Genomic DNA, 19,613 nt, shown 5'->3' on the forward strand with positions numbered 1-19,613 from the left:
ACAAATTATCTGGAGTGCAGCTCACTTTTATACAGTATATGTAGCAGAGGGTACCTGCTCCATCTCTCTTTCAGCTGAGGGGTTCTTGGCTTGGAAAACACCGCAGACCCCTGCTCTAAGTGTTATTTCTATGTGTTACTATAACTGTCTATCATACATTTATTACCTGATCAATGGATTAACAAAGTCAAACCAAATCCTATTTATCTATATGCTTCTATATATGTAGCTGTCTGCACGTGCAGTAATCTATCCGGTTTACATAACCTTATGTCACGTAACACCATGTGAGAATGAATACAACCCTATGTACTTATAAGCTTTCTGTTTGCATAAGCATAGCATACAAACTTGCAAATGTACGTGTGTGTGTGTGTGTGTGTGTGTGTGTGTGCGCGCGCATGTCATGCAAACTAAACCGGTCAGACAACCACATGAATCAGTTTCAGGCATTCAGCAGAACCCAGCCATGTAGATAAAACAGAGGGATTGGCTACAGTTTCTAGATTATGCCCCTTTCCTGCTCTAGGCTGTATGAACTGGAGAGAACCTCCTCTCACAGGAGGGAACATAAACTCTGTGTGTTATTGGCTGCCGGCTTGGAGGTGGGGATTCATGAAGTCAACTTGGCAGGCGGAGCAACTGCTTATGGCCTAGGGCTTCAGAGCATAAGCTTTCATAATGTTAACTTTGGTAGGGTTGTGTATGGCTTTAAAACATTTTCTCTTCCTTCATACTCCACTGCAAGATTACCAAGACTATGTATCCAATGCCTCACACACACAAACTCTTCATACATGTAGTCCCATGCAGATCTGATGTTCTTCTTCTGCTTGATTTGGTCTCTGGACTGTGAGGACTCTCAACAACAGCTGCTACCCTGCCAGCCCCCAACACCCACAACCACACAGTTTATTTATCTGAATCTGGAACAAACAACAAACTGACTATGCGTTTCTTCTTTGGTCATGTTTGTGTGCTTCATTCTCAGTAAGGTTTTCTATACTCATTTCATGTTAGTAGTAACCTGAAAGTAACTCTAGATCTGAGTACACGGATAGACCTGTAATGGGCTTTACTATTGAGGCAGATCCAGTGTTAGCATGCATGCCCTATAAAATAGCAGCACAACCATCTGCCCCCTTTTGACCCAGGAACTGAATACAGCTGGGGGCGCCAGCTGGGGATGCCGTTAGAGGGCTGCACATGAGCTCTTAGAACTAGAGTTATATCCATGTAACTACTATTTCTATTTTGTACATGCTTTGCAATCTAATGTATTAGTAAACACCTGAGGCGAAGGCTGCTCAGGATGTGATGCGCTCCCAGCTGGACCTGAATCTGCATACAGTATCTCAGACCCAACTGCTGACTGGGAAGTGGCGAGGTCACTGAGCACTGATCACCTAGGAGTCCCACAGCCTACGCCTTCAAGTTTGAATCTGAACCAGATGCTTCCCCGACAGATGTTGCACCAAGCATGAGTGAGACATACAACCAGACATCATATCCTTGAGATCTGACAGCACAAAGGTAGAACTGGGAGACTGTGAGGCAGCCTTCCGACAACATGCCCCTATAGAGGTTGGATAACAAGGAAACTTCCTGGTCTCGCCCAGGGAGCCCATTCCATTGCCTCATAACCTGTGCAAATCTAAAGCTATTCGCTGAGCAATCAGAGAAGCAGGATGACTGCCATGGTCTTGGGTTGGCTGTGGGAATCAGCTGATCCAAGTTGCGGCCATCCGAGTCAGACTTTTGTACCATCTGGCACCAGGCCCCTCTAGTGTCATCACTCTTGCTGGCATGCACTCAGCACTGATTCTGCAGAGAAATGTGCATCATGGACTTAAGAGGCAGGAACAGGAGCAGGTTAGGGGGGCATACTGGATGGTAAATGGACCTGCACTTGTATAGCGCCTTTCTAGTCTTCCAACCACTGAAAGCACTTTTTACACTACGAGTCACATTCAACCCATTCAAACATTGGTGGCCGAGGCTACCATACAAGGAGCCACCTGCTCACACACCGATGGAACAGCCATCTGGAGCAATTTGGGGTTCAGTATCTTGCTCAAGGATACTTCAGCACGTGGGCTGGAGGAGCCAGAGAACCAACCACTGATCTTACCATTAGTGGACGACGCACTCTACCTCCTGAGCCACAGCCGCCGGATGAGCGAACATGTCACAAGCAGGATTTGCACTCCTGCAGCAGATCCTAGCACAAGCCTATGGAATTTTATATTGTATAAATTAGTCTAACGACGGGCGATCTTTTCCTCTTCTCATATAAAACCAGGGACAAACGCAACATTTCACAAAGGTAACGGCACATGATTTGGCTCTGTTATAACTCACAAGGTTCACCGACAAAACAACTGTCATTCTAAACATGTTTTCCAAACAACTACAACATACTAACGTCATTAGCGCCAGCCTATGGCATTCTACATTGTATAAATTAGCCTAGCGACAAGCAGAGGAAGCCAGGATAAACCCCAAAGTATAAATCCCTGAAGGATAAATTACACACAAGACTTAAAATGCTATTTTTGTGGAGGCTTTATTGTCTTCACAATTTATTGTTTCTTATCTCTGAAATAAAAGTGAATAAAAGCTTCGTTTCCACTGAGGGAAATAGTTTCAGCGTACAAACATAGACAGGAGATCTGCATTGCCCCGATGTATGGATGTGCAGTTACATTTCTAGGGAGGTGCACGTCGACGGCGTAGGTTACAGCAACGCAGAAGTATAAATTCCGCCTTAGGGAGAGAAGAAGCAACATGATCCCAGATGGATCCCTCTGACCTGCACATGTATTACAACCTAGCTGAAATGATTCAGTGCAGTACAGAAAGCTGATGTTCCCTCAAAGTGGAGAGGGCCAGTAGTAGAGTCCACCTGATGGTGGGACAGTCCAAGGAAACACAGTGGTAGCTGTAGTGCAGTCCTGACACCTAACCTTCCCGGGTTATGTTTACCCTTGATAGGACCATGGTGCTGCAAGTTTTAGCTCCAAAGGTCATGCATATTGAACCTTTTTGATGAACACATCTAAATGCATACAATGTCATACAACATCATTAGGATTTTTTTTTCTTTTATTAATTTGTATAGGGTTTTATTAATTAGCAGAGTGACATGTGCTTTAGGTTGTGTGGGGACACAGAATTTGATCCTGTGTTGTCTTAGGAATTGATTTTCAGTGTCCTCATTTGACTCGGCAGATGTCTGGACTGATACCAAACTGCCGCCCTCCTTTATTTACACCATGGATGTATGATTGACAGACATGTGGATATGAATTAACTGAACGTCTCTGTCACGCTTGAGTGTCTGACTGTGGGAGGGGAGGGGTCTAGACAGGAACTACAACCGCGGTCCGACACCTATGATCTGACAGCTACTAAACTGCAGCTCCCCTGCCACACTTTCAAACGCTGTCGCTCTGTGGTGCACTCCAGTAATCGGCCATTTTTTGCGCCTCCAATCCGCCTTCCTGCAAACTGTTTTTCAACCGCTTGAGATCCTGCACCGAGTGTGTTTTCCGGTACAGTTTGTGTAGCAGGCGGAACCGAGTGTAAGTGTGCATGTGGGAACATCTGAGTCACTGTGTGAATGAGGTTTGGTAACTTAGCGTTGCTTTGCGGTGCTTGTTGGTGTGAGAGATCGCATGCAGCGCTTATGCCACGTTAGCGCTCGCAGCTGCTGAAGCTGTTGTTATTTTGGGATGTGGCGTTTACATGTAGTGCATGCGGTGTTTTCAATAGGCATGTTCAGTTAGGCGCTAATGTGTTGCTGCTTATTCTTGAATGTTATGAAGCATGTATGTTAGTGAGAGTTTACAGTGCACAAAGGTGCAGTGCAGGACCGAGCAGTGTGTTCTGTGACACTGTTGCAGTTCTGCAGCCAGTTTGAAGTTTGTTGCCTTTTCTTCAGATCTCCTTTCAAGTTATTGGAGGTTGCATAAGTTTGAAGTGCACAGTGTGAAAGTCCACAGTTGCTCCTCGCCTGCCATGCATATTGCTCCCTAAACTTGTTACTCTTCATTCTCAGTGCAAAAATGTGCAGACAGTTGTTGTAACTTTACTTGTCAGCTCATTGGTGGCGGCACTGTACATGATTAATATCAATTTATTGTCATGGTAGCTGGGTCACTAACCTACAAATGGTGCTTGATGTTCACAGGACAGGCTGCTCTGAACCCTGTGCGAAAACTAGCCATGTGGCTGAGAAGGCAGCAGTGCTTGTACCTTCACAAACAATGCTGTCACTCATTGACCATGTTAAACTGCAGCTTCATCTTTTTTAGTGATAATATGACACAGTGAACCTTGATCTATAGTTTTGCAGGCGGATCTCAAACCACCTGTTTTACCTGACCTTTGCGGAAAGACACAAAGACAGCATTAACTACAGCAAACAGAAATTGTCAAGGTAGAACAGATGCCATGCAAAGCAACAAGCAGCAGCAGAGCATCAGGACAATACAATAATAACAACAACAACAACAACAACAACAGAATTTTTTTGTGTCATGTCACCTGTCACTTTGCTATGTTAAATACAAATGTATTTTTTTTAAATAGCTTTGAAACAGGTTGCACTGTACATGACTTATTTTTGTGAGACAAATAACATACAACATACAGCAGGTGCACACACACATATCTGGGGACCACTTGGCATGGCCAGAGCTCCCCCTGGTCATCTAACTAGACTCAACATTCATATGTTATTTAATTCCCACAAACAAGTACATATAAAATACATATACACACTCACATACAGTACAGGCCAAAAGTTTGGACACACCTTCTCATTCAATGCGTTTTCTTTATTTTCATGACTATTTACATTGTAGATTCTCACTGAAGGCATCAAAACTATGAATGAACACATGTGGAGTTATGTACTTAACAAAAAAAGGTGAAATAACTGAAAACATGTTTTATACTCTAGTTTCTTCAAAATAGCCACCCTTTGCTCTGATTACTGCTTTGCACACTCTTGGCATTCTCTCGATGAGCTTCAAGAGGTAGTCACCTGAAATGGTTTTCCAACAGTCTTGAAGGAGTTCCCAGAGGTGTTTAGCACTTGTTGGCCCCTTTGCCTTCACTCCGCGGTCCAGCTCACCCCAAACCATCTCGATTGGGTTCAGGTCCGGTGACTGTGGAGGCCAGGTCATCTACCGCAGCACTCCATCACTCTCCTTCTTGGTCAAATAGCCCTTACACAGCCTGGAGGTGTGTTTGGGGTCATTGTCCTGTTGAAAAATAAATGATCGTCCAACTAAACGCAAACCGGATGGGATGGCATGTCGCTGCAGGATGCTGTGGTAGCCATGCTGGTTCAGTGTGCCTTCAATTTTGAATAAATCCCCAACAGTGTCACCAGCAAAACACCCCCACACCATCACACCTCCTCCTCCATGCTTCACAGTGGGAACCAGGCATGTGGAATCCATCCGTTCACCTTTTCTGCGTCTCACAAAGACACGGCGGTTGGAACCAAAGATCTCAAATTTGGACTCATCAGACCAAAGCACAGATTTCCACTGGTCTAATGTCCATTCCTTGTGTTTCTTGGCCCAAACAAATCTCTTCTGCTTGTTGCCTCTCCTTAGCAGTGGTTTCCTAGCAGCTATTTGACCATGAAGGCCTGATTCGTGCAGTCTCCTCTTAACAGTTGTTCTAGAGATGGGTCTGCTGCTAGAACTCTGTGTGGCATTCATCTGGTCTCTGATCTGAGCTGCTGTTAATTTGCCATTTCTGAGGCTGGTGACTTGGATAAACTTATCCTCAGAAGCAGAGGTGACTCTTGGTCTTCCTTTCCTGGGTCGGTCCTCATGTGTGCCAGTTTCGTTGTAGCGCTTGATGGTTTTTGCGACTCCACTTGGGGACACATTTAAAGTTTTTGCAATTTTCCGGACTGACTGACCTTCATTTCTTAAAGTAATGATGGCCACTGGTTTTTCTTTAGTTAGCTGATTGGTTCTTGCCATAATATGAATTTTAACAGTTGTCCAATAGGGCTGTCGGCTGTGTATTAACCTGACTTCTGCACAACACAACTGATGGTCCCAACCCCATTGATAAAGCAAGAAATTCCACTAATTAACCCTGATAAGGCACACCTGTGAAGTGGAAACCATTTCAGGTGACTACCTCTTGAAGCTCATCGAGAGAATGCCAAGAGTGTGCAAAGCAGTAATCAGAGCAAAGGGTGGCTATTTTGAAGAAACTAGAGTATAAAACATGTTTTCAGTTATTTCACCTTTTTTTGTTAAGTACATAACTCCACATGTGTTCATTCACAGTTTTGATGCCTTCAGTGAGAATCTACAATGTAAATAGTCATGAAAATAAAGAAAACGCATTGAATGAGAAGGTGTGTCCAAAGTTTTGGCCTGTACTGTACATCCATACAAAACAAGCAGCAAAACAAAACGTTAAGGTAGATGAATGATAATAGTTATAGAGGTTGTAATAGCAATGAGAAAAATATATATAATTAAATAATTCTTTATTAGTGTATTACAAGACCTTGAATATTCTGCACAATACAGCTCACATGTCTCTGTCCTGTTGTGTCCTCCACAGGGGCCATGGCCTTCCTTGGAAGCGCAGTTCGGCGGGTGGTGTCGGCGGTTCGGCCTCCTCTCTCCCCCTTGTGCCGGACAACCGCTCGGTCCTACAGCTCAGAGCCCACCAAAGAAAAAAATGTTCCCTATGAGAAGACGCTCAAACAGACGGATGGAGCCTCTTCTGGACCCACTAAACCTTTACCCAGGTTAGCTTAGAGGATGGATGGTGTTTACGTTATATGTACTGTAAAGGTGACTGTTGACTTCTGGTAGGTTTTGCATTTTAAGACCAGCTTCTGTTGGTTTCATGACATCATGATAAGGAGATTTAGGTTGAAGAATATGCTCATAGCTGAGTAAGTTTTTTTGCAATGTGTCATGACATAGTGCAATTACGGACAAGTTGATGGAGGGATAATGGTCATGATGACTTCTGCAAGGCCTGAACAGATCGTAGGTGCTCTATGGATCACTCAGGTCTGGGAAATGTCTGAAAACAAAGACATCTGGTGGTCAGTCTAATAATAATAAAAGATTTTTCTTTTTAACTTAAGGCAAAAAAAGTGATATACTAATAGGTCGATATTTTTGAAAATGTATTTATATACCACCAGTAGGCACGTCCCACTGGTAGGAGGCCCCGGGGTAGACCCCGCACATGCTTGAGGGATTTCATATCTCATCTGGCCAGGAAACACCTTGGGGTCCCCCAGGAGGAACCTGAAAGCTTTGCTGGGGAGCGGGATGTCGGGGGTGCTTTGCTTGGCCTGCTGCCCCCACGACTAGGTCCTGGATTAGCGGATGGATGGATGATTATTTACTTTCTTGCAGAGAATTTGATGAGAAAATCGATACCATGCTTATAGCTGTCTGTTAAACATGAAACCACAGCCGCTAACCAGTAAGCTTAGTTTAGGAAAAACCAGATGAGGAGGGAAACCGCCTGATATAATCCCTCAAGAAGCAAGACTTGTTGGTATTATTACCCTTTTGCATGCTGCTTATGGTCTTGCACCTGGTTGCCACCTTTACGAAGTCCCAACCTCACCTGCGTGCTGTGCTCAGAAATATTCTGAATGAAAAGACAGACAGAGGGCAGAGTCTTTGCAGAGAAGTACATTGTACAAAGTACAAAGTACACACTTCGGATGGGTCAGGAGTGATGACTGAGAGAGATTAAAATCCTGCATGATATACCTCTGAAACAAAACAGGATACAACATGTTAATAAGTGCGCTTTAGAGGTGCTTGTAGGTAGTCTTTGTCACCTCCGGTCAGAGCCGGCCTTGCTGTTTCCCTCTGTTTTCAGTCTTTATGCTAAGCTATGCTAACTGTCTGCGGGCTGTATCCTCATATTTAGCAGACCGACATGAGTGCGGTATCGATCTTCTTCTCTAACTTTCCTCGACAACAAAGAAAATCTGTGAATTTCCAAAAAAGTCAAAATGTTCTTCACGTAACTGAAAGCAGCTTTTTATTTTTGACTTAATGTAGTGAATGGTGTCACTGGTTTGAGTTCTAAGTGGCATCGTGCTTAAGGTAATTTGAAAGTCATGCTCTTAGCTCACCTGTCGTTATCTGCCACCTGCCTCAGGTCAGCAGACGTGGTGGTGATCGGAGGAGGCAGTCTGGGCTGTCAGACCATCTACCACCTGGCTAAAATGGGGATGTCCAATGCAGTTCTGCTGGAGAGGGACAGACTGACTGCTGGCACCACCTGGCACACTGCAGGTAACAGATCCTATAGAATATGTACAGGTGTAAGGTGGACTTCTCAGTGCACTGATACCAGTTAAACCACCTTTACTCTCACTCTTTACTTATCTACCAACAGTATCTTTTTGTCTCTATCTCCTGTACTTCAAGGTCTCTGCAGATAAAGTGCTCACAGTTGTGCATTTGTATGTTCGGCTGCATGTGTGCTCACACACACTGTACATGCATTTCTGTCTAAGAACGTTAGTAAATCCACTAATGTGTGTGTCTGTTCTTTAGGCCTGCTGTGGCAGCTGCGTCCCAGTGATGTTGAGGTAGAGCTCCTGGCCCACACCAGGAATGTGGTCAGCAAAGACCTGGAGGCGGAGACGGGTCTCCACACAGGCTGGATCCAGAATGGAGGTCTCTTCATTGCCTCCAACAAACAGAGGCTGGACGAGTACAAGCGCCTCATGTCGGTAAGAATCGACATTGCGATAAAAAACAAGGCAGTGCTGATTAAATATAAGTAAAGTTTCTGTTACTGTGTTACCTGTTCCTCACCTCAAATGTTTTCAGAAACATATTTTAGCTTATTGTTTAACTGCAATTCAAGATTGTTTCTAACTAGCCGGTCGCTGTATTTTTATTACTGTGGGGCAAATGCCACAGTGCCTTTCCTTTGTTTTGCTTTATCTGGTCATGTAGCACCAATTTCACAAGTATTTGTGTCTTTCTACTGCATAGACAGCCGGGTTTCATAAAAAGACCAACTTCCCAGCAGTCAAATACTCCATTAAAATGTCTTCTGTCGCACTGTAGTTATGACAAAATAGTCTGTAAAGCAAATGTTTATAGCAGCACTGTGCTTCTTTGTCAAACATGGAGGATGGAGAAATCAGACTTCGTCAAACTTGGCCCCTTAATGCTCAGTACAGAGGGAGACACTAAACTAACCAGCATTTGCTAATGCTAGGTTACATACTGACACCTAAGTGCTATTATAGCTGCCTGGTTTATTTGTTTCTCACCAAACAGCCGATGTTATGTGACAGTGACTGCTCTCACATCAATCCGAGGTGATTTCAATGTATAATAACTTGCATTAGGTGCTGTTATTATAGCTTCAAATGGTTTCCATAGCAACATGTGTCACAGAGTCCACTACAAAGCATGTGGCTGCAAACGCTAACAGGTTTTTTTAAAGAATACAAAAACACTTCAGACAGAGGAAGTATTGCTGTGACACACAAAAGGTAATCAATCATGTTTTTGTAGACTTCATACACATTTGTGCTTCAAGAAAAAGCTAAGTAAGTGTGTAGGTAGTAGGTGGATATGATTACTACCTGGACTGTTGCATGTAAACACAGGCTTTACAATAACCAGGCTGCTACAGTGCATATAAATGACACTGTGATTTCTCCAACTAGCACTTCTCTAAATAAAAAAAACTGATTGTTAGTGAGCGAGTTGGTGGGCTGCTGACAAGTAATGGCTCATAAATATAGGTATTATTGAGGTAATGGCCCCTGTTGTCACAATTACCAAAGAACAATACCTGATAGAAACTTAATTTGTGCGTACACCACAGGCTCCCTCTAGTTAATTAGCAGTTTTTAAAAGAACTGCATGTTAATGGGGTGGAACAGATTTGACATTTTTTCCTTTATTTGGCCTCACTTAACAGCAGCACTTTTTACATCGTAATTATGGAACACAAAAATAGAACATGGGGTGTTCTTCATTTGAGATAAATGAAATATAATAAAAACAATTTTATTTATTAAATAAATGATGCAGGACCACCACTGCTTCACCCAGCTTAGACTTCTCAGGGTGCTGGAAACATCAAAAAGTCCACACTGGTAGCAAAAGAATTCTGCACACTCTCAGTCTATGCAACACACCCGTGCACAAACCTGGTGAAAGAAGCTTCACCTGCTTTTATTAAAGGAACAAATTTTAAGAATGAAAGGTGTTCTAGGGAAATAAACATTTTTCATGTCCTCCAAATTTCCTCAGATTCAATATCCTAAAGCCTCAAGGAGAAGGTAATTCTTTCCATTACAAAGATTTCATAAATTATATCATACCAGTTTCCTATAGTAAAACTCCAAATAAGTATTTTGTTTTAATCACTGTAGATGTTGAAAGTAGAAGCCCAAAAGGGAGTTCATCCCAATTAAAAGTAATTTTTGGCCAAAATATAGTCACTAATTCTAAATAAATCCTACTTTTAGACAGGCCCAAAACAAGTGGTATTGGTTGGCTTCCAGGGAGGAAGAGCATCACGCTTGAAACGTCACGCAAAATAAAAAAAAATTGCATACGGGAGCTCTTTTGGTGTGCGGATCGCTTTTTTTTTTTTCCATGCTTTTGATACTTTGATCCAGCACCCAACCCAGTGGGCTTCGGGGATGTGCGTGTCCTATTTTTTATCATACTTTTTGCTTCCAGGGAGCCACATTTCCTCCAGCAGCTGGAAGAGCCTGAACAGGTGTAATAAAATAGCTACGAAGACTCCTTCAGCCAAATGATGTTCAGAAGGTTCAGCTCTTTTGTGGAAATTCACAATAAAACACCTTTCAACTCTCTTACATAAATGATTCGGTGTCCCTTGATTAAAAAAGGCACAGTATGAGGAGAAACCTTGGTTAAACCGATTTCCAACTACTGCAGCAACTCGTCTGGGCGTTTAAAGCTGACTTAGTATTTTGTTTGTTTTTTTAGCTCAGCACAGTTGTGGCACATTACCAAGGAAAAAGCTCAATTTAACTTTGTTTTCTGAGGTCCAAAGTTCACTTAAAACTTCCCCTAACCAATGCATGGGGTGAAAGTGACCCAGCCAAGCCACCAAAAAGCAGTGAAATGGTTATGTCAACAATGATATTTTACCACTGACTGTAACTCAGCTCCTCCTGCATATGCCTCAGGAAGTGTTTTTTTTTTTTTTTTAAAATTTGAATCTAGAATAAAGGTGATAAAGCTGAAGAAATCCCTCTCAGGCAAGACCATAACCAATTTTAACGTGCTATTTTCCTCTCATTTCTAGCTGGGTAAAGTTTATGGCATCGAGTCCCATGTCCTGTCACCTGCGGAGACCAAAGACCTGTATCCCCTGATGAATGTTGATGACCTGTACGGAACCCTGTACGTACCAAAAGATGGTACCATGGACCCAGCAGGCACCTGCACCACCCTGAGCAGAGCTGCCACCGCCAGGGGAGCCACGGTAATGTGCGCTGGTCTGCTGACTGGTGGCTTCACTGTTGGACCGGCAGTATACACAATGTTTAGTCCTGTTCATACATCATTCATCACAGTGGATTTATGTGTTTGTGATTGCAGTTTAGTTAACCAAATAAATATCAGTTAGTGCTCGGGGTGCGTTCCCAATCGCATACTTTTTCTTTTAACTTTTAGTAGGTACTGCTGGTGCCCTTAAAGTATGTTCTGTCGCATGCAGTATGCACACAATCGGGACACACTACTTCCTCATAACGTTACCTACTGAACTTTGACCCTCTTCCTCATATATCTGTCTTGATGGAGATAAAACAAAATGTTCACCGACCTCGCCAGACACGGAGGTCAATTCGGACAGGTCTGATGTTGTTATTTTGCAATGTTACAACTGCGTACATTGTAGATTCTGACATATTCACGAGTAAAATTGCAGAGGCTATACAGTTCTCTGTCATTGTCATTTAATACTTAAGCCCTTGCTTATATTTGGATTATTTTATTCAATTAAACAATTGATATTTCTTTTATTACTAATCGACTGGTCATCAGTCACCTGAATGTGCTGTCATCCGTCATTGCAACTTCTGTCACCTGTCAATGGGCTGTCATCTGTTTGCGGCTCAGTCAATGGTGATGTATCGTCGGCTGTGCAGAGGATTGTGGGTCAGAATAGCAAGAAAAGCATGCTGGCTTGCATACTGCAAAGTCGGACCAGATGTAGTAGAACATCCTGGTATTTTTGGCATACTGCATTTGACATACTATGAACTGGGACATACTAAATCTTTTTCTGGCATACTCTATAGCAGTGGTTCACACTGGTGTGCCATGACGTTAATCCAGGTGTGCTGTGGGATTTTGCGATAACTACACATTGTAATATTCAACTGGGCTTATAGCAGAATGTTATGAGTGAATTATTAATTGACTGTTTTAGTATGTTGTGCACCCCCATTCCCTAATAAAGAGGCAAACTGTAGCTAAAAATAAAAAACCTTCATGAGGAACCTATTTATTGCCATTCACGCATGGGAATTATAAGTGTGTGACACATCAAAAGCCCTGATTGGCAGCCAGTGTGAGGGATGATAACATTTAAAGGAGAAAGCCGTGAGTGTGATAATGGATCGCTTTAGTGTGTGGAGCAACTGAAAGAAGAGAGAAAGAACCTGTCAGTAGACAGTATCATGAAAGCTACCTGTCTTATTTTTATTGTCTTATGTTGCGATAAGAGTGATAACACAGGTTATAGAGGCTATTGGTCACAGATATAAATACAGGTGTGCCTTGGGATTTTGGCTTCCCTTTGGTTTGCCTTGGGCACAAAAAGTGTGAAAACCACTGCTCTACATTATGGTAGTATAGGTATTGGAACGCACAGTCCAACTAGTTTGCAAGTTAAGTGAGCTGCCCTCTGATTTTTGTCGTTTGTGACAGTCTGTGGAAAAATAGCATCCACATCTGAGCCCTTATCTGAGAATCCAGTGTAGGTAGCCATGTTGCAGCCATGTGTGCAACTAAACATTAGATGTTGTTTCAATAAATGACATCTTTTAATCACAGTGAGTAGATGCAAACACAACATCATATTGTTGAAACTGATCAATAGCCTGACTAAGACCTGCATATTTTTCATAGTCAGTGCAGTGTAAATAAGAATAGGGATAATATGTAGGTTTTACATATATGCAATGAAATGATAACTTTAGGCTGACTTTTTAGCCTCATAAAGTTAGCTACTTTTTGGGGAAGGTCACCATGATAACTGAGACTGCACAGATGCTGGAAAGCTCAGGCTATCAGATCCAAAAATCTCTCCCAAGAGGAAAATCACCAATCATTTTTCTTAAACAACGATATCACAATCTCTGGATTAATGTACTTAGCCTCAACAGCTTGAAACCAGTGAAACCATGTGAACACTGTATGACAGACTTTGTGTGTTGTACTGTTTGTTTTGCTGTTACACGTGGAAAAAACTCCGCTTTAGTGTGCTGTTTGCTCTCAGTGAACTACTTTGTGTTTATCACATTTTACATTAGTTTACTGCACGGTTATTTATGAGTAATTATCAATAATATTACAAAGTGTGGCAAAATTTGTTCAAAGGAGAGTGATTAATTCAGTAGACTAAAGCCATACCACGGTCACAGCAGTGCTGGAGAATGTTCGGCCAGACTTGTGACTAGAAAATCCTGTCTAAGCCACAGTGAGCAGATATTAATGATATTAAAAGTCTAATATTTTTCGTCTACTATACTCTATGACTTGTCTGTATATTACATACAGGGACTCTTGCAAGGGTGGAGCAAAGCATAAACATCTCCATGTCGCATGTCAATAACTTCACACTGTCCTCTTTGAATCAGGTGATTGAGAACTGCCCTGTGACTGGTATCCAAGTGCAGACAGATGACTTTGGTGTGAAGAGGGTGAAGGCAGTGGAGACTGATCATGGGACCATAGAGACGCCTTGTGTGGTGAACTGTGCAGGTGAGATACATTCAAGATCAGCTAATCATCCCAAAAACAGCAAAAAAAGTGTTATTGAAAATATAAATTGAACATTGTTCTGAGCACATTTCTTGACATGCTGTGAGGCATTGTTGATGTGACTTTGGGAAGTGTTAGGAACATCTCCATGCTGTTGCAAATATGCCATGTACAAGTGATTTGATACTTAACGCATAACAACAATTAGGTGCAATTTTACAAATGATTTTGCCCAGTTTACTTTAGATTTAAAGGTGGCATTTTTCTGACATTTTTCACTCTGTGTGTTACACGCAGGTGCGTGGGCCACCAAGCTGGGGCAAATGGCCGGAGTCAAGGTGCCTCTTATTGTGATGCACCATGCCTATGTGGTGACAGAGAGAATTGAAGGCATACAGGTAAGACCTTCATGTGGCATACAGTACAGGCCAAAAGTTTGGACACACCTTCTCATTCAATGCGTTTTCTTTATTTTCATGACTATTTACATTGTAGATTCTCACTGAAGGCATCAAAACTATGAATGAACACATGTGGAGTTATGTACTTAACAAAAAAAGGTGAAATAACTGAAAACATGTTTTATATTCTAGTTTCTTCAAAATAGCCACCCTTTGCTCTGATTACTGCTTTGCACACTCTTGGCATTCTCTCCATGAGCTTCAAGAGACAGTCACCTGAAATGGTTTCCACTTCACAGGTGTGCCTTATCAGGGTTAATTAGTGGAATTTCTTGCTTTATCAATGGGGTTGGGACCATCAGTTGTGTTGTGCAGAAGTCAGGTTAATACACAGCCGACAGCCCTATTGGACAACTGTTAAAATTCATATTATGGCAAGAACCAATCAGCTAACTAAAGAAAAACGAGTGGCCATCATTACTTTAAGAAATGAAGGTCAGTCAGTCCGGAAAATTGCAAAAACTTTAAATGTGTTCCCAAGTGGAGTCACAAAAACCATCAAGCGCTACAACGAAACTGGCACACATGAGGACCGACCCAGGAAAGGAAGACCAAGAGTCACCTCTGCTTCTGAGGATAAGTTCATCCGAGTCACCAGCCTCAGAAATCGCAAGTTAACAGCAGCTCAGATCAGAGACCAGATGGATGCCACACAGAGTTCTAGCAGCAGACCCATCTCTAGAACAACTGTTAAGAGGAGACTGCGCCAATCAGGCCTTCATGGTCAAATAGCTGCTAGGAAACCACTGCTAAGGAGAGGCAACAAGCAGAAGAGATTTGTTTGGGCCAAGAAACACAAGGAATGGACATTAGACCAGTGGAAATCTGTGCTTTGGTCTGATGAGTCCAAATTTGAGATCTTTGGTTCCAACCGCCGTGTCTTTGTGAGATGCAGAAAAGGTGAACGGATGGATTCCACATGCCTGGTTCCCACTGTGAAGCATGGAGGAGGAGGAGGTGTGATGGTGTGGGGGTGTTTTGCTGGTGACACTGTTGGGGATTTATTCAAAATTGAAGGCACACTGAACCAGCATGGCTACCACAGCATCCTGCAGCGACATGCCATCCCATCCGGTTTGCGTTTAGTTGGACGATCATTTATTTTTCAACAGGACAATGACCCCAAACACACCTCCAGGCTGTGTAAGGGCTATTTGACCAAGAAGGAGAGTGATGGAGTGCTGCGGCAGATGACCTGGCCTCCACAGTCACCGGACCTGAACCCAATCCAGATGGTTTGGGGTGAGCTGGACCGCAGAGTGAAGGCAAAGGGGCCAACAAGTGCTAAACACCTCTGGGAACTCCTTCAAGACTGTTGGAAAACCATTTCAGGTGACTACCTCTTGAAGCTCATCGAGAGAATGCCAAGAGTGTGCAAAGCAGTAATCAGAGCAAAGGGTGGCTATTTTGAAGAAACTAGAATATAAAACATGTTTTCAGTTATTTCACCTTTTTTTGTTAAGTACATAACTCCACATGTTCATTCATAGTTTTGATGCCTTCAGTGAGAATCTACAATGTAAATAGTCATGAAAATAAAGAAAACGCATTGAATGAGAAGGTGTGTCCAAACTTTTGGCCTGTACTGTATATATGAGGACAACTTGACTGTGGTTTGTGATATATTACATTCAAAATAAAATCAACCACAGCACACCGTTTTGTAGATCCTGGTAGTATGTTAGATAATAGCAGGTATGATTTTCTCACCCTGAAAGAAAAAGCTGACCTGTGCAGCAAAGCTGTGCCTGAAAAATCTTGAAGATGGAAGAGGCTCCTGATTATAATTGTGCTATTTTGATTTAATTTTTTTGTCTCTGGCTCATACTAATGTCAGAAGCACTGATTCTTTGATACTTTTTAATACCAAGTGTTTAAAATGATATGATTGCTGTTAAAAATACATTTAGTAGTATCAAAAGTACCAAAGCTATACAAAAAGAAAAAGATCAACAATCAGATTTTCAACCCAGGGCTAAATGAATGAAACAACAGAGAAGAAAATCAGCTGGTCCTCAACCTGTGGCTGTTTCGACATTCTCTCCAGCAGTGAACCATCATGAGACAAGAGGCGTGTGTTCAGTGACTTTTTCTGTATCAGCAGTTTGTGCAGTTGGTTAAAAAAAACCCAATATCCTATTTTGTGTACCAAGGACTTTTTTAGGCTTCGCGCCGGCAATAGCTGTGGCTGGAGAAATTCTTTTTATGGTTTGCACAAACATTCATTTGGATGCACTGATGGCAGCCTAGTGGTGCAGTGGTTAGTATTGTCGCTTCACAGCAAGAGGGTTCCCGGTTTGAATCCAGGGTGGGGGGTTTCCTTCTGTGCAGAGTTTGCATGTTCTCCCCATGTCAGTGTGGGTTTTCTCCAGATACTCCAGCTTCCTCCCACAGTCCAAAGACATGCAGGTTAATTGGTGACTCTAAATTGTCCGTAGGTGTGAATGGTTGTCTGTCTCTATGTGTCATCCCTGTGATAGTCTGGTGATCTGTCCAGGGTGTACCCTGCCTCTTGCCCAATGTCAGCTGGGATAGGCTCCAGCCACCCACGACCTCTAACAGGTTAAGTGGTTACAGAAAGTGAATTAATTAACTTTTCTGGCCATTAGTCAATGTCATATCTCAGGAACAGAAGGGGAACATTTCGTCAGATATTGAATTGGTGACACTAATCTTGGGTGCCCACCTTGAAACTGTGCTGATTTTATAAACCTCTGTGGATGTGCGTGAAGCATCCATGTTTTCATAGACATGGTTTCATAGAACCATAAGTAACTTTGATACCTGATTGTATGTGTAATGACACAATGCCACTGTTACCGTGTGACAATTACTGTAAGATGTCAAAAGACTTACATTACATTATGCATGATTTATAATACGCTACTTACTTCACTGTTCTTTTTACATCTCCCAGGAGACAGAAATTCCTTCATCTGTCTGTATTAAATCTGTGTGACCAGCAGGGGGCACTGTGACTCTATAGATTTCCACCTGTAGTGGTTCAGAAGGCTGTCAGTGAGTGTTGGAATGAAGTGCGTGCTTGTTTGCGTAAGAGAGAAGGGGAGATTGGCTTTATTTGGTGTGATAATGTGTGTGTTTGGGGGAAATGGGAGGCCTCTGTATGCAGATATAATACGTCTGATGTGGCTTTACGATCCACTGTAACTCTGTGATTGTGGATCTCCTCTCTGTGTTAGTTTTAGTTGAGTGTACACATGCATAGCTGTGCTCATCCTCTAGAGACCGGTGGTTTTAGGCAGGCTGTCAGAGCTTCTCTACGTTATGTAGTTTAAGAGCAGCTTTACCAGCATTACTGCTACATCATGTACACAGACATCAGCCCACACACACACAATGACACACTCACACACTCAGATGCCATCAGGAAATCTGTTCCCACCAGGGTGTGCAACTTGTCTGGTCAAACATCTCACGCTGACCACATGTCAGTATGTGAATAGATGTGTTTTGGTCCTCAGAGGCTACAGTGGATGTGAATTTCAAAAGCTTGCTGATAGTAACTGGTGTGTGTTTATATCTGTGTGAGCGCATGAAGGACGGAGAATATTGAAGTCCAGGGTTGATCACGTGGAGTGAGCTGCCTGACTGTACTCAGCGCAGAGGAGATAGGAAAGGAGTAGTTTGGCTGTTATTACATGTAGTGCGTCGTTTTCCAAATGTCAGCTTGTTCACTGGTATTTTGTTTTTGTACCGAGAGCCAGTTGACTTTGGAATGAAAAGCACTCTCGACAGAATGAATACAAATGACACGGCGTACTTTAAGCGTAATTATTCATTAGACACTTCTACAAAAATATTTGCTCAGACTGAAGGGGGTTAATGCCGCTCTAGTTTTTTTAAAAAAAGAAGATTTTACGGTGCGCCAGTAGCTGCTGTACTATACATAAAGAGACTCCATGGTTTGTTAAGGCATGTCATAGTATAGACCACTGGTGTTGTAAAGATGTTTATGGGTGTTATATCCCACATTATACACCCTTTTCTATATGCATGCCTCTGTGTGAAGAGCCAAAGCACTAAATACTAGTGCTGACCTAAATGCTTGTAAGCTTTGATCGTTGCCATGGTTATCAACCTCCAAATCGGTGTTCAAATGTTCTCACCTCTTATAGACTGTATAAATAATCAGCATCAACCACTATAAGTTATTCTAGAGAGGGACATTTAATCTAAGTGTTTGGGTTTAAACATAGTTCTCTGACTCACTCTCATCTAACATCAGTCACCAGCAGTCCAGCACTACTAAGACTGGGACAGTTTTACCACATGTGACAAGCTTACAGATGTGCCAAGAATTCAATAAAGTCAAATATCTGAAATACTTTCAAAATTCCAAAGTTGACGCCCAGAAAGTCGAATGCCGGATATGCCGAAGGAAACTGGTATGTCACAAATCTACAAGGAGTTTGGCAGATCACCTGAAAACTGTCTTGCAGAGTATTTTTCATCCATCCATCCATCCATTTATTTTCATCCAGCTGTCTGGAGTTCCTTGCTCAGCCAGACATCCTCTCCCACTTAGCTCCTCCTGGGGGACCCCAAGGCGTTCCCAGGCCAGATGAGATATGTAATCCCTCCTGCCTGTCCTGGGTCTGTCCTGAGGCCTCCTACCACTTGGACGTGCCTGGAAAGCCTCTAATGGGAGGCACCCTGGAGGCATCATGATCAGATGCCTGAATCACCTCAACTTGCTCCTTTCGACATGACGGAGCAGCGGCTCCTCTGTGGGCTCCCACCAGACGTCTGAGCTCCTCATGCTATCTCTAAGGCTGAGCCCAGCCACTGTATGGAGGAAACCCATTTCGGCTGCTTGTATCTCGATATTATTCTTTACAGCTATTATGGCAAATGTTACAGCAACCTGCATGCTGACAAAATGGCTAATTGTCACAATGTTTTATTTTAGGTGCACCAACTGAAGTCTGATATTTCAGAAAAGTCTGACTTATGTCCTTGTCTTTCATTCCCTCAACCCTCCCTTGAAGAGATGATTAATCACAGATTCTTGTCACTGAAGCCTCAATGCCCAAAAACTGATATTTGGGACAGCCCTACAATGAATCTGCTTGTACGTCTGGAACCTCCCATATACAACACAGAC

At 42.7% G+C, this 19,613-nt stretch overlaps 1 protein-coding gene across 1 annotated transcript in view; it reads left to right on the plus strand.

Moving 5' to 3' along the window:
• The first annotated feature begins 3,323 nt into the window (after positions 1-3,323).
• The window catches only part of sardh (sarcosine dehydrogenase), a 78,377-nt gene continuing 62,087 nt past the window's right edge, over positions 3,324-19,613 (plus strand). The window contains exons 1-7 of the mRNA XM_033647525.2: positions 3,324-3,584; positions 6,607-6,796; positions 8,185-8,321; positions 8,586-8,764; positions 11,341-11,520; positions 13,904-14,027; positions 14,325-14,425. Of these exons, the coding sequence (XP_033503416.1) occupies positions 6,612-6,796; positions 8,185-8,321; positions 8,586-8,764; positions 11,341-11,520; positions 13,904-14,027; positions 14,325-14,425 (906 nt within the window). The 5' untranslated portion in view covers positions 3,324-3,584; positions 6,607-6,611. The remainder of the gene's footprint in view (positions 3,585-6,606; positions 6,797-8,184; positions 8,322-8,585; positions 8,765-11,340; positions 11,521-13,903; positions 14,028-14,324; positions 14,426-19,613) is intronic.

The sequence above is a fragment of the Epinephelus lanceolatus genome, chromosome 19, assembly GCF_041903045.1.
Source record: "Epinephelus lanceolatus isolate andai-2023 chromosome 19, ASM4190304v1, whole genome shotgun sequence".
NCBI lineage: Eukaryota > Metazoa > Chordata > Actinopteri > Perciformes > Serranidae > Epinephelus > Epinephelus lanceolatus.